The sequence below is a fragment of the Dromiciops gliroides genome, chromosome 1, assembly GCF_019393635.1.
Source record: "Dromiciops gliroides isolate mDroGli1 chromosome 1, mDroGli1.pri, whole genome shotgun sequence".
NCBI lineage: Eukaryota > Metazoa > Chordata > Mammalia > Microbiotheria > Microbiotheriidae > Dromiciops > Dromiciops gliroides.
The window spans coordinates 151,183,376-151,208,656 of NC_057861.1; the positions used below are offsets into that span (position 1 = coordinate 151,183,376).

At 38.0% G+C, this 25,281-nt stretch overlaps 1 protein-coding gene across 6 annotated transcripts in view; it reads left to right on the forward strand.

The window, feature by feature from the left end:
- Window positions 1-25,281, forward strand: part of RUNX1T1 (RUNX1 partner transcriptional co-repressor 1) — a 178,396-nt gene that overhangs the window by 37,878 nt on the left and 115,237 nt on the right. The window contains exon 1 of one of the 6 annotated variants that reach the window (XM_043976912.1): window positions 14,216-14,497. The exons of the other annotated variants lie outside the window; for them this stretch is intronic. Coding sequence (XP_043832847.1) covers window positions 14,491-14,497 — 7 coding nt within the window. The 5' untranslated portion in view covers window positions 14,216-14,490. Of the gene's footprint in view, window positions 1-14,215; window positions 14,498-25,281 lie in introns of those variants that run through there. 6 annotated transcript variants of the gene reach the window in all.

A 25,281-nucleotide genomic window follows, 5' to 3' on the forward strand; every position in this document is an offset into this window, starting at 1 on the left:
AGTGCATGTCGATTACCTTCTGGTCTTCGTGATCTGTTACATAAAATTTGTGGGGTTTTTTTATGGACTGTAGTTTTGCTGTTAGATTTTTGGTCTACAAGTTCTAAGAGAAGGGAGTTTCAGAGGTAGGAGGGTGTGGAAAGAACATTGGCCTGGGATTCTAAACATCCAGGTTGGAATCTTGTGATTGATTTTTGTGGGCAAATTGCTTAAGTCTTAGTTTTTCATCTGTAAAATGGAAATAATATTACTTATACTCTTTACCTGACAGGGCTGTTGGGATGATCCGTTGAGATAATGAAGAGAAAGAAGCTTTGTAAAGTTGTTAATATAAATAAATGGGAGGTATTATAATTAGAAGGAAAGAGACCACAAAAATTTATTTTTTTAAGGGAAAGAAAAGGGACTCACTAGGGAATTATTTACCTAAGTTTCACTACAGGAGGAGCTCTGTGAATGTTAAATGTATATCTCATATTTTCTTCCTTTCTTCTTCTGTGACCTCTAAGGGCAGCACTTATTTATGTGCGAAAATACATCCAAGGTGTTAATTAAAAATTAAAAAAAGAAAGGGGGTAACAGATGCATGAGTACACCTTGGATAAATGTGTTGTAGTTCTAGAGAGCCATCCTCACTGCCCTCTCCTCCTCCCCTACCCCCTCCCCATCAATATCACTGCTTCATCTGCTCATGTGGTGCACACCTGTGGCCTGCTGGCAGTGAACTTGATTGCAGCATGGGAGATCTGTAATGAAAAGCAAAGATGGATGACAAGAACAGACATCATAATACACGTGGGTTATTTGGTGTATTATGCAAATATTGAATTCCCAGCTCCATTTTTTCCCCTAAGGCAGCACATATTGATCTCATCTCATTTTCTTCCTCTCCTCTTCTCTCTGCCAGTGATAGTTACTGGAGTGTGTATGGGAGGGGCAGTAATAATCATCATTAATTCAATTTAAAAATCTCTTCAAAATATCTAAAATATTTTTTCTCTCTTCATTTACAGCTGTAATGTATAAAGCAAGAATCTCTCTCTCTCCTTCCCTTCCTCTTTCCCTCTCTTTCTCTCTGTCTCTCCCTCTTCCTTTCTCCCTCCCACTTTGCAGCATTTATGTTTGTAAAATGTAAATCTATAGTTCAATCCTACAGATACCTCAGACCCACCACTTTAGCAGATTCTCCTACTCAGGCAGTCAAGCCAACTTTTTTTTTTTTTTTTTTTTTAGTGAGGCAATTGGGGTTAAGCGACTTGCCCAGGGTCACACAGCTAGTAAGCATTAAGTGTCTGAGGCCAGATTTGAACTCAGGTACTCCTGAATCCAGGGCCGGTGCTCTATCCACTGCGCCATCTAGCTGCCCCCAAGCTAACATTTATTAAGTACCTAATATATGCCAGTCACTGAGTTAAGCCCTAGGGATACAAACACACCCCTCCCCCTCTGCCCCCAACAGCCTCTGCTTTGAAGGAGCAGACTAATGGGGAAGGCAACATGGAGATAACTGTACAAACAAAATATACATTTGAGGATAAGTTCAGAGGGAAGTCACAAGATTCAGGGGCCCTGGGACTGCAGAAAAAAAAAAAAGTGAGGAGCCTCTTTAAAATGGAAACCTGGGGCTGGAATTTTGAGAATGGCCTAAAGATGATATGGAAGAAGTTTAACCAGAGTGAAAAACTGTCCTTTAGCTAGATGCCCAGTTCCCTGTGTCACTGGATAGTGATAGAGTGGAATATGGGGGTCAGGGAGATAGGAAGATTGGGATGGGGTGGGAGGAACAAATCAGTCACACTCAAACCTTGATGTAATTAAACCTAGAATCTGCTTGTTGTTTGGTCTCTTTAGAATACAGTAGTTTTGGCTTTTGTTTTAATTCTGCTAGGAGAACCTTGATAGCTTGGATCAGGCAGATTTAGAATACTTTTGAGTGGTGACCATTCTGCTGAGTTTTTCCATTTGAAGCCACTAAGAAATAGTTGGCAGGAATCCAGCTTTTGGAGTCCAAAGAAAAGAAAGCCCATAATCTATACAAAACGGAAAGAGTGGCATAGGAGGAAAGAATCCTAGAGAAAAATGGATTTTTTTTTAGCCAATTGTCTCTTTAAAATCACATTTATACATACATACACACAAATATCCCATATGTGGTCTTCATATGGTATCCATCTGCATGCACAGTGCATGTTTTAAGTTAGACATAATGAAAAAAAAGAATGACATTTTATTTGGGTGTAACTTCAGATGATAAGGCTGTTCTCCCACAAATATTGATTTCTGTATTAAGGATAGAGGGAAAGTTATTTTCTTCAAGCAAAAGTTCTCTTTTCAGAGAGGTTTTGAGTTTTCATATTTTCTTGGTTATATCCTAGGACTTGGGTAGCATTAATGGGCTTTACCCCGCATGGAGCTTTGAGCGCCTTGTACCGCTGCACACTGATCCCAGGTCAGTGTGATGCGTGAAATCAATTTATTTGAATCTCTTTGCCTCTATAGGAATTTGGCAGTCGGCCAGTTGTTTTCATTTAATGTTCTTTGTGTTGAACACAGACAAGCAGGCAGGCTTTTGTACTCCTCTCTCTTTGGGTCTCTGTCTCTCTTTCAGCCAATATTTTACTCTATGGATTTTCAGATGAAGAAGGGATATATTATTTATAGGTTTCTAATCATTGCTTTCAAGTATGATTTTTTTTTAAAGCTCCTACTACTTCTTTGGGTAGTGGTATTTCTGTGCTTTGGGGTGAATCTTAGGAAAATTACTACAAAGGCATTTGGGGAATTTAGTTAATGACCATAAGGTTTCTGAAAGAGGAGAATAAAATAGAGCATATCAAGTTTTAATGACATAGAGTAAAGCATTTTCAATCTGAAAACTGAAAATAGCCAGTCTTATGCATTCTATTTTTAAATGAAGTATTTTGAGATTAGTACTAAAGTCTGTTCATTGTGATCAAATTGCTCTCTCTCTTTTTTAAATGAAAATTTGTGAGGAAAAGGGTGGTATGGTGTTTAGGATAAAAGATGGTATGGTATAATGGCTAAGAGGGATCCTAGTATCGTAGATTTAGAACTAGAAGGGACCTTAAAGGCTGTTGAGTTAAAACTGTTCATTTTACAGGTGAGAGCTGGGTCCTGAAAAGTTAAGCGACTTGCATACGGTCACAAAGCTGATAATTGTCTGAGGCAGGATTTCAAGTCCAACAGGCCTGCTTGTGTAGGAAGACCTGGCTTTGTGATCTTGGGCAAGTCCCTGACTCAGCTGTAAAAACATTTGCAAGATCTGCATCAGTAGAAGGAAATTTTTAAAGCTAGAGCCTTCTGGTACTGATGAAATCCTAGGTTTGGAGAGAAGAAATACAAATCAATTAATATTTATATTAACTGGGGGATAATTTTTAAGTCTTGTGAAAACTACTTTCCAAATCACCGAGGAGTTGTTTTTCTCATCTAGGTCAAGTTGTGAGTTTTAAACATGTTTGTTGTGCCATTTATAGGCTGTCATCTATTTATCATCTATACATATAGATACATAGATCTATTCCATATATATGATACGTTTAGGTAGATATAGTCCATCACTACTACCCCCTAAAATAGGAAAGCAAAAGAAATTAACATCTGTCCACATTCCTATCAGTATCTTTTCTTTTTAAGTTAGATAGCTATATGTGTCTACATAACTGTTGTTCAGTAGAACCTGACTCTTCGTTACCCCATTTGGGGTTCTCTGAAGTGGTTTGCCATTTCTTTATCCAATCTACATACCTATATATATTATGATGTTTGTGTGTGTGTGTGTGTGTGTGTGTGTGTGTGTGTGTGTGTGTGTGTGTGTGTGTGTGTGTGTGTGAGAGAGAGTGTGTGACTTGCCTAGGGTCACAGAGCTAGTAATTGAGTTAGGATTTGAACCTAGGTCCTCGTCCTATCTCCCAAGGTTAATAGGCTTTGTTGTCTTGGAAAATACACACACACACACACACACACACACACACACACACACACACACCCTACATGTTAAAGAGGTTTTTAAAAATATATGCTATAATTTTATATATCTATGTAGATGGGGGCAGCTAGGTGGTGCAGTGAATAGAGCACTGGCCCTAAAGTTGGGAGGACTTCAGTTTAAATATCACCTCAGACACTTACTAGCTGTGTGACCCTGGGCAAGTCACTTAACCCTAATTGCCTTAAACATCTGGGGCTTTCTCCAGTTGTCCTGATATCTATCTGGCCACTGAACCCAGATGACTGGAGGGAGAGAGTGAGGTTGGAGCCCTCCCTCACTTCAATCCAGTTCAGTGCAAATCATGACATCACCTGGATGAAAGACAAACAACAATCTATGTATATTATCTGTCTAGTTTTAAAGAAAAGTTACTGATAGGAATCTGGACAGATGTTAATTTCTTTTGCTTTTCTGTTTTAGGGGCTAGTAGTTAGCGATAAGGGCAGCTAGGTGGTGCAGTGGGTAGAGCACCTGGCCAGAGTCAGGAAGACCTGAGTTCAAATGTGGCCTCAGACACTAGCTGTGTGACCCTGGGCAAGTCACTTATTTTCTGTTTGCCTTAATCCACTGGAGAAGGAAATGCAAACCACTCCAGTATCCTCACCAAGAAAACCTAAGAGTGTGTGCTCATGAAGAGTCAGACATGACTGAAATGACTCAACAACAACAGTCAGTGATGGACTTTTTGCTGCCAAGAAGGCACTCCCCCCCCCCCCCCCTTTCTACTTTCCTTAACATATATACACTGAGCAGTGAGATTGCCTGCCTTTCTGGGGAGGATTTGTTTCAGAGGCTAGCTTTAGGAGGTAAGAGGGAGGAGGGAGAGAATGCAGAGAAGGGAGGGGGGAAAGGGAGGGAAGAGTAGAAGATGCTTGTTGTTGCTCCAGGCAGTTCTAGAGGAAGCTGATATTCAGAACCCTGGAGCCTCAGCAAGTGGGGTCAGACTCATACACAGCAGCCCTGCTTCCTTGTTTAATTACCTGAAGAGCAAAACATCCAGTCTTGGCCTGTGTGAAAACTCAGTATCTCTGGTAGCAGTGTGGTGCTCTGACATCCTGCAAGGCCAGCCCTGTCTGTCCGCCCACGTCAGGTCTGGTTCCTGACAGCGGGCTATCTCTGCAGGGCCTGGGTTCCTTTCATTCACAAGGCATTGTGTGGAAGAGGGTTTGGTCAGGAATTTGAGGTTCCTGCCAACACTGTTTTCTAGTCTCCCAGCCTGGACTACATTGACAGAAAATATATATATATATATATAAACAGATTTAAACATGCACACACACACACACACACACACACACACACACACACACACACACACACACCACATTTTGGCACTTTTCAGCATTCTCTCCTAAAATTCTGGCATTGGTATATAACACTATACCAATAACAACAAACATTAACTGTTGGATTTCTGGTGTTAGTTTGCATGTTCATATAATATCAATTATCTTGTATAATGGGGGGGAGGGGGCGGTTCAAGGGTGACCACACTATTGAAAACCCAGCCAAGTTTGCAAATGTAGTTGGTATCATTTGAGGTCCTGCCCCAGATGTATCATGGGAGCATAACTTTTAAAAATTATGTATTTTCTTGGATTTTGAAGTTGGTTACTTACCTCTGTCATCATCAGGCATACATAACAAATTTTATTTCATGGAAGGGGCCAGGGAGGGAACTCTGAGGATGTGAGAGATATGAAGCCATTTTGAAGACATAGGATAGATATTAAGGGAAATGTTGGAGGAAGGTTGTACCAAAATATCTTTTACAGAGATCTAATGAGTGTGAGTTAATTTTTTTTTAATCAAGCTGAAATTCTACAGGTCCTTTGTTTTGCTGTGTGGGTGGGTATGGAGGATGGGGGGATGGAAGGTCGAAATTATGGCTACTGTGATTTTTCCAACTACATCATTGGGAAGGGCGCGTACATAATTCTGGTTAATGTTGATAGGAGTTACATGTATGTAACGAGATCCACCTATGCCTTCGATGTTGTGTAGCCACAGCTTGGAAGAATTAATACAACCATGTGAAAGAGCTTTTTAAAGAAATTTGTATTGGTATTTTTTCCCTTATTATTTATAGGAGTGTTGTAGATATTTGGTGCATTACCCCTATTTGACTGGCAAAAAATGTGCATGATCATTTAAACAAGTGAAGGGAGAATCATGTGATGAAATTGGTATCACCATGATCTATTAGGCTGAAGCATAATGCAATTTTGCCATAAGTGTAATGCATTTCCTCAGGCACATGCATGTTTATTTATGTCTCAGGCTGCTGCATTCCTTTGGATTATTTTTCTTTTTAACATCAGCGTAAATATGACAAGGGGGGGAAACCATGAACAATTCCATTAAGCCTCTTGTCAATGTTCTTAACTATTCTTCCACCAGTCCTGGCATACTCCCACTAGAACATTTTAAGCTGGTCTTGGTCCTGGTCTTTGAATGCAGAAGATAGCATTTCACCAAAATGCACAGCATTAATAACCTTTATAGCATTAGGCTTTGGCAGTGAATGTGGTGTCTAATGTGAGAGGAGTAGAGGACTTTGAAAAGTAGATGGAAGGGAATGCAGACAAGGAACCCGTAAAAAGCTAGAAATTAACAAGGGACAGAAAATGGCATTTTTGTGCATACTAGGTGTTCAGGTATATGTTGAATGAATATAAATAAATGAACAAAATGGCATGTTCTGAAAAATGGAAATGTGGAGGAAGAAAGGGTGCAGAGGAGGAAAAAAGGTGATCCAAAAGGGAGTAGAACAAAGAAACTACATCCCATCAGTAAGATCAGACTTGTGCCAATTATAAATAGGGCACAAGATATGGGGGAGGGGCTGAAACTAATTTAGGCTCCAGGATGTTGTGAGAGAAACATCATACATCTCCATCATCTGATTAAAGATAACAATAATACACAAATTTAGAATATGATGGAGTTTTAATTCTGAGGTTTAGCTGTAGATGAGGAATAGTTTAAAAAAAAACAACCCTTAACTAAAATAACAGTTCACAAAAACTCTTTAAAAGAGTTTAAGGAACTTGACTAAGGTCACTTCACTGCAACCAAGGTCTTCCAACTAAAAGCCCAGGGCAGCAAAACACTGCCTTTTGACTCGGGTACACTTGAAATAAAATACAGAGATGAGGACATTAAATTAAGATGGACACATTTTAATCACATCCCCAGGTGTTTCAAGACATTTAGTAATGCAACATCACATTTCATTCTATGTTGTGTATCTAGTCTGAGTCAGAGTGTAGTTTAAATCTAGAATTGTACGAGAGTTAAATCAGTGCTGGGGCATGATTTTGACAAATGAAGTAATTCTGTAATGATTTTTAGTTGTATAAAATCCAGTGTAACTCAAAATTGTATTTTAGTGAACTTAGATTTTGTATGTCAGTGTGGCACAGTCTTGTGTGGATTGTGTTAATTTGCAAAGTGGAGTGGGCAAAAGGGAGTTTGTTAAAGGAAAATAAACCTTCTGCAAAAAGAGTGATGTGATCAAGAAATGCAGGGATTTGTATCGCTGTGTATTTGCTCCACCTGGTGGATTTTGTTGAAAGTGTTTTAATCCATGTTAATGATAAGGAGACTGACTAGCAATTCTAAACTAGGTAGAGGAAGATGAAACTTTCATTTCTTTATTTCTGGGGGCTATAATTCTAGCCTGGGCAAAAAAGAAAAAAGAAAAAGAAAGACATCCCCACCAGATTTGTACATCTTTCGTCTACTTTTTTGTTTGAACAATATTTTTAAGTAGGCTATTGTTGGATAAAAGATCATAGCTTATTTTCAAATGTATCTAAAGTTCCATGAAATAATCAATGTTCTGTAAGTGAATGACATCAGTTGCTAAGCTATCTATTTAGTATACACACAATAATTAGGGGGAACTTGTTATAAGCTGCATTTCTATGTGGGGGATAATAAAATGTGTGCTTCGTTTGTGATTCTGTACATGGGTAAAGTCTACTGTTTACTGATCTGATGAAGATGGCTTTCTTTGGAAATCTTAAGGACTCAGTTCTACTTTGATCATCTCATTGTTCTCAGGGTTTTCTTTTTGCTTCCTTTAGACTGTAACAACTCTGGAACAGAAGGTGAAGTTTTGAAAACAGTGCCTCCATATGCAAGGGATTTGGAGACCTTTTTATTGTCTTTAAAATTGTCATTCATAGTCCTCATTAGCATTTATTGTTGCAAGCATACAAGCAGAAAATGTGAAATTGGTATGTCCTGAATAGCCCCACAGAGCTCTGGAGCCCTCCAATTTCGCCTGCAGTGTGGTGTGGGGTGGGCTTTGAGAGACAGCTGGCCAGATGGCAGCCAGCTCAGAGCAGGGCTGCAGGTTTTTGTCTGTGGTGCTGAGAGGAGGGAAAGTTCATTGGAGCCTGCGTTTTAACAAAAACTAACTGGCCAGCAGTAAGAATGGGGAGGTGGGGACATGGAAACAAAGGTTTTCAAGAGAATGTTACAGTCTCTCTCAAATGAATAAAATATGGGTAGTTACTAGTTCTCCCATATTAACCTAATAGAGATTGGTATGAAAAATGGAACAAAAATTAAATATGCGAATGATAGCTTATAAATTCTTATTCATGTACACTCTATAAGATGAAGGTTAACTTTTGTGTTTGTGCAGAGGGGAGGATTTTGTTGGGGGGGCATTAAATAGAAATCATGAGAAGGATCTGCAAAAGAGCTTGCTGGCAGTCCCCCCCCCCCTCATAAGTAAGCAGGCATTTTACGTTTAGAATCCCCAAACACTTTCATCTTCCCTTAGTTCTTTTAAAACATGGTCTTGGTTTAACAGTATGATGAGATTTAAAGTGCCTATTGAGAGGCTGTAATTTATCCTAGAGATGCAAGTTTCTGCTTTCCTTTTAATATGCCTTCCCAAAACATCAGCTTTCTGTAGGATACTGGGTAGTGACAACCAGAAATATAGTTGGTGAAATGAACCATTTTGAATAGTTTGCCACCAAGACGATTAAAAAAAATTAAAAAATCCCAGGAACTGTGAACACAGATTAGCACTTTCAGCAAATGTTACTTCACAAATTCTGAACTAAACTCTTTGACAAAATGATGGAGGGTGCCAAATGCATTGGTTCATAGCATCTTAACTTTTTTAAAGAATAAAAAAAAATAGTTGTAGCAGTTGAATAATTACTTTTATGTTTATACGAATGTTATTCTGTAATAAGAAATGAAAAAAGCATATAGACTGTCTAGTATATTAACCTAGATGATTCTTTATTTCCTGTTTTAGGGTTTTACTTCCTATATCTTCAAATTTCAGTTTAAGGGCACATTATTTGCTCATTTTTGATTGGGGAAGGGGGATGTTACAATCCAGATGTACTGGAAACTTGAAGCTTTTAGTTTCATAGAAGTGATAGTTAAGCCTAAGGGTCATGACTCTTGACTCAGCCACTTTCCCTGTTACACTAGGCTTCCTTTCTAGACATACAGAATTGTTCTCCACAGGATACCTTATTGTCAAGAGCTTGGGCCAGTCTAGTTGCAAATGACCCCATAGGCTGCAGCTATTTGGCATCTCTGTTGTCTGGTAGGACTCACCTATTAAGAAAAGCACTCCCTACCCCTTCTGTTTCCTCTTTACTTGATTTCTTCTTTTCCTTTTGCTTTGGTCCTCTTGGACTTCCCTAAATAACCCTTTGGCCTCCATAGTAGTGTTTATACACTCTCCAAATACTTGAGATGGTTATCATGCTTCCTGTTCTTTGTCATGTAACTAAGGGCCTCCTGAGCAGTTGAGAAGCTACAGAGCCTTGCTGAACAGATAGATACCTGAGGAAATGATTTAGGGAAAATGGCATGCTTATGGTTTATTGGTTTACATCAGACTTATATGAAAAGGATTTACAACTAAAATGTTCTCATAGCATGCTTCAATATTTTAATGGTCTTTAAACAAAATGGTTTTCCTCTGTATTCTTTGACTCCCCTATGGGTTGGTGTTCTTTGATTTTTGTTAACTCATATCTAGGTCATTTTGTTTTATCCTGCGGATAAGATATAACTGGATTTATTTCTGTTGCCAGGAGTCAATCTATTATTCAGTTTCCTAAGTACACTTTTAGATGTCTTTCAGGAGCAGAAACAAATTAACATACATTTTTATTAGGTGCTGTACCTATTTAATTGACTGTCAAACTGATAGGAAGTTAGGAAACCATCCAGAGGAGAGGTCCATCTTGCCTAGCCCAATGTGTGAGTACACATTGGGTGGGTTTGTCCTGGTAGTGGATGCCTTAAGAAAACACTAATAGCTTCCAGCTGGGTGGAAAATCACAACCTTTAGGGTCTGACAAAACTAGCAGATTTGAATTTGAAAGCAGAGCTAATGCCTCCATTTTATTTTTTACCACTCGCCCATAAATGATTATTTTCCAATATGTCAGCCTCATTTGGTGGCCAGTGGTCTGAAAGTGAAAGTGGAACAAGCAAGCCGAGAAATCTGGACATTAGTGAGTCCGCCCTTTCAAGCTGGTATGCCACTTTGTGGAAGGGTCTACCCTAAGATCAGGGGGGTCCTAATGACCATTCATCAATGCTCGTTGACTGATCATTGAGTGCCTTCTCATTCAGTTTATCAAGTCTTGCACATAAAAAGTCAGAATAAGCCTTATTCAGCTTTGTTAAAGCCAACTAGGAGTAAAACGCTCCATTTGAACCCATTTTGCCCTTGTTTTTTCACTTTGTTAATGCAGCCTTGCTTAAATGAGTGCCTTTATTGGGTCGGTTAGAATATCTGAAACTATTAATTCTCTTGTATTGAATAGCTGGTGGCAGGCCAGAGCAGATGGGATAGAAAAGTATTTGGTTGGGTGTATTGCTTTCAATTAGGATCAATGAGGTTTCAGCTCCTTTGAATTAACTCACTTAATACCCACTGTGTGAAGTCACAATGTATCACAACAGCCTGCTAGAAGCAGAGAGGAAAGTTGAGAAGACCTGCAGAAAAGCTTTGAGTCAAAATCTAACTGTTAGGGAGAGCTTTCATTAACTACAGATGCATTTCAGTAGACTTGTGGTCCCTGTTGGCAAGTCAGGTTTGAACAAAAGATAATCTGTACTTTAAAGCTAGAATGTTTTGGAAATAAATGAAAAATACCCTGGAGTAATACAGTTCACAATCATGCCTTTCTACTATGTGATATAAATCTATTGTAGTAAACTGGTTTGTGTGTATTTTTGAACAGAGCCCAACTTGATGCAGTTGGCTACATTTTCAGATATGGAGAATGTGAAAAATGGTTAACAAAAAAAGACTAGTCAGTTAAAAACAAACAAACCTGCTTTTTTAAGTACTAGGCATTCTTGATGCAAAGAATGCTTGAATTGACAGGATTATTTATAATGAAGGAATAGCATTTAATAGGTTAGCCCAGGAATCAATCTCTCTCTCTTTTCTCTATGTCTCTGTCTCTGTCTCTTTCTCCCTCCCTCTCTCTCCCCCTGTCTCTTTCCCCTCCCCCCCCCCAAGCTATTCCCTGACCAGTTAGTGCATCTGTAAAGGATTTCCTAAATGGTGATGTGCCAGTTTATTCTGTACCAGGCAGAACATTCAAAATGGCCTTAATTTATCCTGTTTTGTGAAACTCTGTAAACTCATTGTGTCATTGAGTCCCCCTTTTTGTCATGAGGTCTGAAAGCAAGGGTCTTGCCCTTTTTTTTTTTTTTAACTTTTTTCTTAAAGGAAAAAGTTATTTGTATCTAAGGGACTGCTTAAAAATACACATCTTCAGGGAGGACTGCCAAATGGGTTGTTGCCTGCCTCAGTGTATTAAATAATGAAGAGGGGGAGGGAGAGAGAACCTATGCATGCAGCTGGTTGCTTGAGAAAATGCTGAACCAGTCTCAGATGCTCAGGCATTCTCTTAGCCCCTTCTACAATCAGATTTCTAGGTGAGAATCTCCAGGGATCCAGGTTTTGTTGACGTGGATCAATTTAAAGTGGCAATTACTGTAGTCAGATAACAGCTTAAAAAGCCTTTTTACACATAGAAAAGATACAGAATCACACAGCATATGGAAGTTCAATTTTCTGAGCTATGGTTTAGGGACTTGCAACGTACTGATATTAAGACCCAGTTTTAAAACCGGATATCATCCAGCTTTATTAAAACGTGTTGTGCATTTTGACACATGATTTTTCTATTTTAAAAGTGAGTGTGTGCATATTGATGAAAGGTTGGGTTTCCAACTGTGAAAATGTTTTTTTCTTTTTTCCAGGTAGACATAGTATCTTTAAAAAAAAATTAAAAAACCACCACCAGCCGCTAACATTGAGTTGAAAAACTGCCTTGTTTAAAAATAAAAATACTGAAATTCAGGGATGGCAGATTCTATAAAGCCCCCTATGGCATGGATTTAATTGATTATCACACTCACCCCTGCTATAAAGCTTTCTGTCATAAGAATGTTTCAGCTTGGCTCTTAACTGTACTGAAATCCATTACACAGAACCTCATTACAAGTGACATCTAACTAAGATGAACAAAAAGATTGGCCTCATAAATAGGGTGCAGTATACTATTAGTGACAGAACAGAGTAATCATTATGAATTGTAGTCTTTTTACAAGTTGCATTTGACAATGATGGATTTTTGTGGGTTTCATAGATGAAGTAGCTCTTATTGGGTGCAGCCTTTAGGTGCTGTTGAAGTTTTTATTCACTGACACTGTTTATCAAAGATGATTTATTTTTTGTTTGTGTAGGGGATGCCCGTGCGCGCGTGCGTGTGTGTGTGTGTGTGTGTGTGTGTGTGTGTGTGTGTGTGTGTTTGAAACAGGTTGGGCTCTGTTGTGTTCTTGGGAAGAGGTAGGAGAAGAGTGTGTGGGTAGATAAGTCTTTGCCTATGTTCCCAAATGGATTTTATCAGTTCTTTGTGGCAGCTAGCAGAAGAAATTCATTGAATCTGACAAGGGCTAAAAGCATACATAGCATGTATCGTAGGCAAGACATGTTGAGTACTACTAAGGGATAGCAAGAGTTAAAGGTATAAAGAAAGGGCTTATGTCTGTCATATTAAAGGAACATACAGACTTTTCAGAAGATCCTGTATTGTATCATTTTTGTGTTTATAGTGGAGTGAATAGACATTGGGAAAGTAAAGTCAAAGGGACCCAGCATAGGCTTGTCAATTGTGTTGCCCCAAAAAAATGTTTTCCTGTAGTAAAACACAAATAGACAATCCTCTGAAGATTTGCAAGTGTTAAATTGAAGATGAGTTTTAGAAGAAAGCAGTATTTTCCTCATGCCTGGCATTTTTGTGTGTTTAGGGAAGGCATGTAAGTCAGGCAAGCTATGTTTCTCCTATGAGGCATGGATGTTTTACAAAGGACTAAAGAGGGACTGCTGAGAGGAAAATAGCTAGCTTTAGATAAAGCACCATAACAAAGACTTGTAGTTTTATATATCATGGTGTCCATTAAAGCTTAATAGGGAAGAGTCCATTGAATCTAGCTCAGCATACGTTATTTGTGGAAAGGATAAACATTTAAGGGTGTGCAAAAAAAATCAGAAATCGGGAAGTTGTGGTTATTTAGTTGCTTTTGAAAAGGCTTTACAGGGAAGATTTTGTTTTCATCTCCCATGGATCCCTATGCAAGGTAAAGGAGAGTAAGCTGCAAATGTTTGGAACATATCAATGCAGGAATCCCAGGGGGTTAAAAGCACTCTAGTAAAATAAAAGTGGTCTGCTTCTTCGAAGTGTGCTCTATTTTACACATACTACTGAGAAATTGACAAAGAGAATGATTCTGATACTTTGCTCAATGTGAGAAATTGGCATATTTTTTAAAAAATCTTTAAAAATAGGCTTTTATACTTGTTTTGAATTTCCAACAGAATAAACAAGCCTAGGGGTGTGTGTTTATACTTTTAATTTTAAAAAATTCCAGTCCTGAATTATAGCAGCTAAAATAAAGTATTGAAGGAAAACATTTTACTTTTGGGAGCGAAAGGAAGCATGTCCTAGGAAGTGGCCCATTTCTGTTCATTTGGCAAAATAAGGGTTAACTTTTTAGAGGAAAAATGAATTATTCAGTGTTTAGCTTATCATTCTGTAGTTTACTTTCTGTCCTGTGGTACTCTGGAACTCGACAGTGAGAGGTAGAGTAAGAAGAGTCAGCTGAGGGGAGGTAGGGGTTGTGATAATTTGCACACACATCCCTGTCATTGTTCTGCCTGAAGAGACAGGGCTGGGTTCAAGGCCACATGTGCTCCTGTCATCATTCACATTTCTGCTCCAAGTGCAATACGGGGTGTCAGCTCTCCATCTGTCTTTGCCTGGCAAACGCACGCGCCCAGCATCCTGCCTCCAGCTACGTTGCCACAGTCAGTTCTGATGGCCCTCCTCACTTCCCTGTGTTCATTCCAGAACAGGAGGCACTGAGAGAACCGTTTACATTGTGGTATACTTGAATTAAGGATGCCTGGTGAGTTAACGTTCTTCAGATCTCTTCTTTCTCATTTCTCTAAATGAAGAAAAATCTTACTTTTAAAATTATGTATGGAAAGATGTATTCTGCACCATGAGATGTACAGTTTTCAGGGGACTTAATCCTTGTGTGTGTATGTGTGTGAGTGGCAGGGTATCTATAATAAATTTGGGGTGGGGGCAGAAGTAGGATGGTAAAGACAGGATAAGAGAAGCTTACTAAGAGAGTGTTTTTAGTCTGTAAAATTGCCGTCTCTGTGTATATGCATGTGTGCGTGTGCGTATGTGTGTATGTGTTTTAAAGAAAGTGGAAATATACCCTGGTTTAATTTGTGGGTGCTATTTACTCTGGGGCTTAAGTGAAGAGAGAAGTATTTGTGTACTTCCTGCTTTTGTTGCGTGGCAGCTATGCTTGATATCAGTGAATAGAACATCCCAATTGTAGCAATAGTTTCAGGTATAGAGGAATCCTGGGAAAAGATCCTGATTTGTGCCACAGCAAAGTGGTAGAAGCACCGAATAAATGATTTGAGTCTTGCCCTAAACTGTAGTCTTTTAGATGCTGTCAGGCAAATCACTGAAATCAGTCAACAACAACAACAAAAAAGCCAATCGTAAGATCTTGCTGAATTAGTGAAACTGTTGTGGAACTGGAAATGTAGTGTTTATCAGTTTCCTAGGGAAAATGTTATCTTTGGAACCAAGATGCCTCTCCTAATTGTTGCCAGGGAAAGCAGTTCTCTCTCTCTCTTTCTCTCTCTCTCTCTCTCTCTCTCTCTCTCTCTCTCTCTCTCTCTCTCTCTCTCTCTCTCTCTCTCTCTCTCTCTCTCTCTCTGTGCCTGGGATGAGGTTTCTGTGAGAAGCCTGACCAGAGAATGGATTGTATCTGCAGCTTTCAGAGGGACTGAATTGAGAGCCATGTGCAGCTCATCTCCAGATAAAACAGCCAGGGACATACAAGCATTCTACAGCTGGCTGATTCTTGTGCATTATTTGGGCAGGACAAGCAGAGAAAAACACTGCTGCTGGTCAGTCTGTACACCTTGCAGGTGGTAGATGGTATTTAGAGACATTAACTGACAATTTTTTTTTAAACCTTAGTTGTACATAGGTATCTAGTTTGTGAATGCTTTCCTTTTCCTGGATCTTTTGCTTCCTAGCTCTGGCCATCAATGCTATATACGCATAGGAGGCTTTCAATTGTGATAACATTTTCTCTCTCTCTCTCTCTCTCTCTCTCTCTCTCTCTCTCCCCCCCCCCTTTCTTTCTTCAAGAGACTAGGAATTTATATGGTTGAAATATGGGGAAATTAATTTGCATAGATAATGACTGGGGTCTTTGAAAGGTCATTTTAACTCTTTAAGTTCTCATTTTGATTTTACGTAGATTAGGTTGCTAAAGCTAGGTTCATGGTGTGGAGTCTGAAAAATTGCCTGTGTTTATAATAAATTGAAGCCCAAAGATGTTTTATTTCATTAGTTTGTATTAATGGCATCCTTTAGTCTGATTTTTCTGTTGTCACTTGAATCTTCTTGTTTCTATTGTAAGTACTCAGCAAATATCTATTCAGTGAATAAATGAATGGGTATCTTATTTATCAGATGTTTGAAATAAATTAAGATATTATTATGAATAAGTGATTAAAAGAAGATGATTAGCACTTTATAAGCATGTGGCTCTAAAAATCAATTTTTATGATGGTTAAATTTCTAAATAATTAAAGGGTATCAAACTATTTTTAAGGGTTATGGGGTATCGATAAGTATCTGTTTATTAAATATTAAATTCTTACCATCTGAATAACTCTAAAAGTCACATTTACCCCACCCCCTTCTTAATGAAAAATAGTCCACTGCAAGTGTTAGAAAACCTTGCACTTGGATACAGAAAATACACTAACAGCTGTGACTGAGAGCATGTGCCAACGTGGAGATACTTGAGCAGATCTGACACTTGGCTATTTTTGACACCCATCTGCACTTTAAAAACTCTCCTATAGGGTCTCAGTCTGTTCCGTGGAATATTTTAGCTCTTTAATAGATATACGTGTATGTATGCATGTATAACACATGTATATACATACACAAGCTCTCTCTATATAGTGTGTCTATGTGTGTGCATATATATGTATATATGCAATATTAGCTCCCCCCCCCATGCAGTATTAACCATCTGGGGCAGATTTTAAAATAAACACATTATGTGCAGAAGATTAAAAAGGATATGTTTTATGTAATCTGATATTATGTCATTGCTTTTTTGTTAGACTACATTATTTATATTTCAAAGAATATTTAGTAGTTAAGGTGTCAGAACTGGTTCCTAGTTGTCTAAAACATGATGTAACAGAGATCGGATTGAGGATCTCTTTCATAGAAATAGGGTTCCCTGGAAACAGATGTTGGCAAACTGAACTTGTTCAAAGAGTCTTCAATGTTACAATGTGACTGGCTCCTAAACCTTTAATGTTGGCAGGTCAGAAAGCCACAGTTTAGGGCTTGCTAGTTAAGAGATCGGTTAGGAAATGTAGATGTCTTGGTTGGTGAGATCATACCCACACAAAATAGACTTAGAACAGACAAAGGTGGCAGCACAGAACCATGTGAATCTGATAAACTGTGGCGTTAAATATTTTCCTAATGGTCATTTGGCTACATTTATTTCAAAACTGTTTTTTTTGGTAGTGATATTTATGCTTTAGTACTTCAAAGAAGGAAACTGTTTTACTCTGGAGAGTTTGGCTGTGTTTAGGTGTAGAAGTTTACTCTAAACTTTATGTAATATTTACATATCTATCACTCTTTGTATAGTACTATCAAAGAGCATATGTTGACCCACAGAATACTTCATTATAGCCCATGGCAGTATTTAGGACTGTTTCCTTAAAAGGACAATAAGTGATCACAGTCACTGTAACCCCGAAATAATGCAGTTCTTTCAGAAGATGGCCTGCTATTAGGTCAGACCACCCCTTCTTTAGTCCTGTTCTCCAGATGTGCCTGGAACTTTTTTTTTAAGTTCAAGTTTCAAAAAAAAAAAAAAAAGCGGAGAGGGGAGGTTGTTTTCAAAATCTGGTTTTACTTAAGACATCTCCATCCTGGAGTGCATTTCATAAATTGCCCACATATTTTTCTTAGCAGAGAACTTAACTGGCTGTAATTTTTAACACATGGCCACGTCATGTGATATTTTCAAAACACTTGCACACATAGCTTTAAGAAGGTCCCAACAGAAACGATTCATCGTCTCACAGCCAGCCCATTTTTTTAACAGCATATCTGCATTTTCCATTTAGTAGAGCTATATATTATTAGCTTACATTTTTGGGTAGTAAAACAGTGCATTGCTGATTGTAAAACATGGACTTTATTATCTGCTGAAAATTGATTTGGCATTTATAGCCACTGTGTACTAGCCTGTTTTTCTGTTTTTAACATTAGTGCTTGAAAGTGATGATTTGTTTAAAGAACAAAAAATGAAATTGGTGTGGACAGGCAACTGTTGATGTCCTTGGTAACTGAACATCTGGATCATCTACCTGTTATTTGTTTGTTTGCTTGCTTTGTTTGTTTTTTAATAGATGCATCTAAATGCCATTATATGACAACAACAAAATTCACAACAGCCTATGAGCTATTTCCCTTGCTGGTGTACTATTATATTGAGCTCACATTCTGCTCCCCAAAATAAGCCTTCTGCCAGCCGTGAAAAGGGACTGGAGAAGCTATAAACACCCCGGTCCAAATGTTGACTTTGCCCCACTCTTTCCTTTATCATAAAACATGAGATACCTTTTCTTTGTGTTGCAGGAAGTTAAAAGGAAAGAAAAGCTCCCTTCCTACCTCCTGTTTCTCTTTCCTACCCTCAAAAGGTTGTTTGAAGGCTTAAATTATGATGCATGCAAAACACTTTGCAAAACTTTAAGTGCTATATGAAGATTAGCCACTGTTATAATGATGATAATGATTATTATAGGGTTCCACAAAGGGTAACTATAATACCTGGGATATGTGATTATCCTGACCATGCCTAGGCTAAAAAACTGAAAACTTCATGAAATAAGAGAAAATGTAATGAAATAAGGCGCTAAGGTATTAAGTAGTAAATGCTTTTTATGTTAGACTAAAAAAAAACTTAGCATGTTAGATATCATTGAATTTCATAATGGTATGGTCTCCTTGGTGCTTCAGGGTTGGCTATAAAAGAATTTATTTTATATTTCCTTAAACTTACTGTCTTTTTGTTCTCATCTAGTTCTAGACATTCATTTTTTCTGCTTTTATTATATTTTTGATGTATGGGTGTAACTGAACATATATTTGGAAACAATTTCTGTATGGATATTAGGTTTTTCATAGCTAACAGAATTAGTCATTAGTTTAAATGACTCATATAACTTCAGAACAATAGAATTTCACACCTGACCAGGAAACAGGTTTATCTGGCTAGCTTTTTGAAGCAGCTGTTTGCATTAATTAATATTAATGTAAATGTACATTCTCAGGAAGTCTGGCTTAATTATGTTTTTTAAACCTATAAAGTTCTAGTCAAAGGAAATAGGGAATTCTTCTGAAGGCTCAGCAGATCAATGTAAACATCTCTGAATCTAGAATACATCTTTAGTCATGTCTTTTGGAATTTCGTAATTTTGGGGTCATGAGGTCACAGGAGCCATTTTGAAGTGGATCCTGGTACCTAAATACGTGAATGTAGACTGTTGGAATGTGCAATTTAAGGAAGGGGGAAGAGTGTTAATTAGGTGCATTATTACTAGATAAGGATGGGAACTATAATTATTAAAGCTATGCTTTTTCAATAAAAAGATGAGAGAAATAGTTGTCTTTAATAATTTGAGTAATCTTAAATAAAATAGTGGAGAGAACGTGTTATTTAGGGGAAATTATACTTATTGCCTGAGAAATAGATTTAAAAGTTGCTAGAGATTTTTTTCTAGATGACCTATTTCTTTGCTTCAGAATCAGTCCTTAAAGATTGTGTAACTTTATTGATGAGCTTCAAATTTAGTATTTCCTGACTCATGGTTTAACAACATACTTATACAAACTCCTCTGAGTTTTAAGTTCCCTTACATTTTTGAGGGGATTTGAGTCTAAAAGACCAACTAGATGCAGAAATGACCTTTTGGTAGTGGGAAAATGAAGATTTCCTCACCGTGCAATGATGTCATCCCTGTCAGTCTTAACAGAATGACACTGGTGATTTGGTACAATGCAAGGTCATCTTTAACTGTTTGGATCAGTATTTGTTGAATGGAAGACTTTGTAGGACTTTGAAGTAATGGAAAAAACTCTGAACATGGAAGTTAGAATCCAGTGACTTAATAGGCATGTGAAACCTGGTGCCTGATTTTGTACAAAGGGGAATACTGCTGCTTATTAGTACCTATGTGAGGAATAATTGGCTTTGATGACAGAACACCTAGGTTTCAGTGATGGCTCTGACACTTATTGTTAGCTGAGTGACCACAAACAAGTTAATTACTTTTTCCTACCCTTAGTTTCCTTATCTGTAAAGTGTGGATGATGAAATTGTTGTAAGGGACAGTGCTTTGCAGACTTTAGAACATTATTTTAGTTGTTATTACCTAGTTTACTATGTTGTTGTGAGGAAAATCCTATTCATGTTAAGAGCTCTAATGAGTTCATTTACTCTCTTTGTATTCTTCAAGTGTAATCTCTCCAGTTAATAGAAGGAAATTAGCTTTCAACAGGAGCAGAAGACATATTTCTTCATTTGTTATATTCTTAATGTGTTGTTCGTGTTCTTCGGTTGTGTCTGACTCTTCATGACCCCATTTGAGGTTTTCTTAACACAGATAACACAGATACTGGAATGGTTTGCTATTTTCTTCTCCAGTTCATTTTTCAGATAATGAAACTGAACCCAATAGGGTTAAGTGACTTGCCCAGAGTCATCCAGCTAGTAAGTGACTGAGGTTAGATTTGAACTCAGGAAGAAGAGTCTTCCTGACTTTGGACCTGGCACTTTATCCACTGTGCCACCTAGCTGCCTTAGTGTATGGTATAGCACAAATTCATCTGGATCTCTCTGAAAGCCTGTGTTTCTGCCTCTCTCTGACATAATTACCAAGTCAGAGACAGGCCATTTTCCATTCAACAGGGCTAATTCCTTTGTGACCATTGTTGGTTGGTTAGTTGTTGTTGTTTTTTGACTTTCTTTGGAAATAGCTAGCATAACTAAATAGTGGCAGTGAGGTAAACAGAGGACTTGGTTTCAAATCTCCCATATTCCATTTACTGTCTGTGTGATGTTGGGCCATTGATTTACCCCTCTTGGGTCTCAGCTTCCTCCTGTAAAATAACAATGTTGGACCTTATGGATACTGACTCTATCCCTTTTTTGTTCTAAACCTAAGGTCATCCATCTGAAGTCATGTTCCAAAGGTTTTTTGAAATACTTGGTAAAATTTTCTCTTCTTTACTTTCTCTCCTTGCCTGAATTCTTTTTTTTTTTTTTTTTTTTTTTTGGTGAGGCAATCGGGTTAAGTGACTTGCCCAGGGTCACACAGCTAGTAAGTTAAGTGTCTGAGGTCAGATTTGAACTCAGGTCTTTCTGACTCCAGGGCAGGTGCTCTATCCACTGCACTACCTAGCTGCCCCTCTCTTTGCCTTAATTCAATTGTATTCTCCAAACATAGATGGGGAGAAATGTAAAGAGAGATGGTTTATTATGGAATTTTCTGGTTTTAGACACGTTTCCTCTTCTTTATTATTTCTTCTATTCTTTGGAGAATATTTCATATTCTTTATTATGAAGTCTGACTTGGGCTACCAAAAAGCATATTGCACATGTCTAAACCAGCCTATTTAAAGAGCTTTGTGTGAATTTCAAGTTTTTGATTCTTGCAAGAAATTTTAAAAAATGAGATGAATATGTTCAGAACATTATATGTTTTAGTAATTTTGGTTTGGATTAATGATTTGGGACTATTCCTGACATTTGTTTAAAAATATAACCTGCGGTTAATAAACTTCTCATAATTAACCACATTTTGATTAAGTGTTTGGTGATTTAAATATTTGATAAGGGGAACATAGTTCTAGACTTGAATTTTTCAGATCATTGACGTTTTAAACAACCCATGCCATTGAGTTATTAGTCTATCACTGTTCTGACTAGGAGTATGGCTACTGTCCCTAATGTAATTGGAGGAGGGGGAAGGAGCTCAAGCTGGGTTACCTTTGGGAAATTTAACAAGGCTTTCAGTGATGCTAAGCTCTTCCTTGACGCATAATTCCCATCTCTTACATGCCATCTCTTGATGATGAGGGTTGTAACTTCAAGAAGCAAATTTGCAGATGATCCAAAGGTAACACATAATGATTGGAAAATAGGTCACATACAATGTTTGGAAACAGGCAGAAATGTTTCCAATGAAGAGTGGTAGGGGAAAAGTTTTATGAACATAAAAGAAGGTGAATGGGTAGCAAGAGTGAAGGGTTAGAGATGGATGACCTTCATGTTGCGCTGATATCTAGAAAGTGTTCAAAGAGAAATGTCTTAGGTGCTTTTGGGAAGGGCATTATTTAGGAAGGACTTGTAGAAGGGGATCATCTCTATTTCCTGTGTTTCCTTCCCTAATGTAGATCTCAAACTCTCTAAAATAAATATTGTTTGCATCGAAAGAGAGCTTTGTAAATCAAATGAGATCATATTTAAGTTAATTAGCAAAGTGCCTGGCACATAATAGATGCCTTGTAAATACTTATTCATTTTTCTTCCTTTTACTTATTGTCTTGTTTACTGCAAAACAGCGATGTCTCTTGACCTCTTTGAAGTACATAGGAGCTATTTAGCGTATGTACACTAAGTGGCCCTGGACTACAATGATTTTTATGTTCCATGTGTTACCTTTGATAATTTCCCCCCTCCTCCCATTGCTGTTGGTCACATATCACCTCTTGATTATCAATGTGATTACCTATTGCAATCCCCTCTTTTTAATTATGAGACATAATTTTCTGTTTGGCATCCAGTTAACCAGGACTTATTAGAATTGTCGTTGTTGGTTTTTGCGGGGCAATGAGGGTTAAAGTGACTTCCCTAAGGTCACACAGCTAGTAAGTGTCAAGTGTCTGAGGTCGCATTTGAACTCAGGTCCTCCTGAAGCCAGGGCTGGTGCTTTATCCACTGTGACACCTAGTTGCCCTCAGGAATTGTTAAAATTGTGTAGAATGAGAGTATATATGTTGCAAATGAAGTTTTGAGGAAAGAAAGTTTAGGATTTGAGCTTTGAGGCACAGGGATTTCATGGCCCTATTTTGATGAATGGATACCTTCCTGCTTCCTGGTTCTACCTGATGTTCCAGATAGTTGATGTTGGCTTCTAGCAGAGTTCTGAATAGGTGAGCTATTAGTGTATCCCTTCTAGAGAGTCTTTTACTATTGCTCTCTCAATTTCACAGAGAAAGCCTATTGTAAAACAAGGAAGTGCTGACCTTGGGATTCTGTAACACCAGAGTTTGTATTTTTTTTGGTTCCTTACTAGCTCTGGGGTCTTTAGCAAGTGATTTGACTTTTCAAAACCTCAGTTTTATTTTGTGTAAAGTGGGCATAATAATAGTCCCTATTTTATTTGATTTCTGTGAAGATCAAATGAGGTTGTCAATATAAAGTCCTTTGTTGATCTATATATTTGTGTATATATGTGCTAGTTATTGTTGTATTCAATATCGTAATATTCAGAAGAAAATTTCTAGACTTCCTATCAGTTTTCACAGACACCTCCTAGCCCCCAAAGCAAAATAAAACAAAACTTCATTCACTTTGAAATCTTTATCAAATGGATCTTAATGACTAACCTAAGCTTACTGTGGGGGTTAGGTGGCACAGTGAATAGAATGCTGGGCCTAGAGTCAGGAAGACTCATCTCCCAAAGTTCAAATTTGTCCTTGGACACTTACTAGCTGTGTGACAAGTCACTTAACTCTGTTTGCCTTAGTTTACTCATCTATAAGATAGTGGAGAAGGAAATGGCAAACTACTCCAGTATCTTTGCAAGAAAACCCTAAACGTGGGCTTACAAACTAAATCAAAACAAAACAAAAAAAAGGTCACTGAATTCTGTGGGGAAAATGATAGAGTGGTTGGATTTACAAATTGGTTGTTGTCCTTCCTTCTTTAAGAGGACCCAAATGATATCATTATGTTAGAGTTAAGTTACAGTGTGTCTGACTCTGGCTGATTAGACCAATATGAACTTGGAATGCTCCACCACAGGTTGGGCACAAATAATCCATGTGAACATTTGGCTTGGATTTTCTGAATTTGTACAACTCACATGATTTTGAGCCACTTCAATTCTGCTTTGCTCATAGAGCAGAATGCCTTCTTTGATGTGGCACATCATGCTGGGTGGTCCTGTGCCAGTGTCTCATGTCTTACAATTAGTTCCAAAGTTCTTAAGAGACCTTGAGAGTGTCCTTGTATTTCTTTTTCTCACCACCATGTAAGCTCTTACCTTGTGTGAGTTCTTCATAAAATAGTCTTTTAGGCAATTATACATTTGCCATTCAAATAATGTGGCCAGCCCATTGAAGTTGCATGCTTGGCAGTTCAGTTTGAGGAAAGACCTTAGTGTCAGGTACCTTATCCTACCAGGTGATGTACAGAATCTTCCTAAGACAATTCAAATGGAAGCCATTCAGTTTCCTGGCATGTAACTGGTAGACTGTACAGGTTTCATAGGCATACAGCAATGAAGTCAGCTCAGTGGCTCTGTAGACCTTCAGTTTGGTAGTCAGTCTAATACCTCATCTCCCACACTTTCCTTTGGAGCCTCCCAAACACTGAGCTTGCTCTGGAAATGTGTGGGTCAACCTCATTGTCAATGTATACATCCCTAGAAAGAATACTGCCAAGGTACGTGAACTTATCCCCACAGTATTCAAAATTTCATTTGCTATAACCAACGGTTCTACATATGGATGATGTGGTGCAGGCTGGTGAAGGACCTGTGTTTTCTTGATGTTAATTGTTAGCCCAAAATGAGCACAAACAGCAGAGAATTGATCTATATTTTGTTGCATCTCAGCTTCAGAGGCTGCATTGAGTGTACAATCATCTGCAAACAAACAAAAAACCCCAACAACCATGTATCAGCTCTCCCTCCATTTTGGTATTAGATTTACAAATACTTAAGGAAGGAAGAAGCAACTAATTCATGTTACGCCTCATTTTCCTCCCAATAATTAAGACCTTTAAAAAAAAAGACTGAGGAAAATAACTTTTAAGCATTAATAATTTTATTTGTTAGTCAAGAGAAAGAGCAAATCTGTTCCCTAGAGATAAAGTCAGAACATGCTATCCAATAACTGTTTACTTAGAAGCATAAGTACTTTTTTTATGGTTACATGTTTATCTTGATATTATTCTTTTAAAAACCTAGTAGTAGAACTGCCCCTCTTGGAAACAGTCAAATAAAATGGTTCCTAGAAGAAAACTTCAACATGTGATACATGAAATAACTCTGATTTAGACATTCTATATTCTTCTCAGTGGATGGATGTTTCCTAATTTGCCCCACCTTCACTGAGAGAAAGACTGATGAATAGATTTCTCTCACCTAGTACCCACTTTTTTTTTTGTTTGTTTGTTTGTTTTGTTTTGCCGGGCAACAGGGGTTAAGTGACTTGCCTGGGGTCACACAGCTAGTAAGTGTCAAGTGTCTGAGGCAGGATTTGAACTCAGGTCTTCATGAATCCAGGGCCAGTGCTTTTCTACTGCGCCACCTAGCTGCC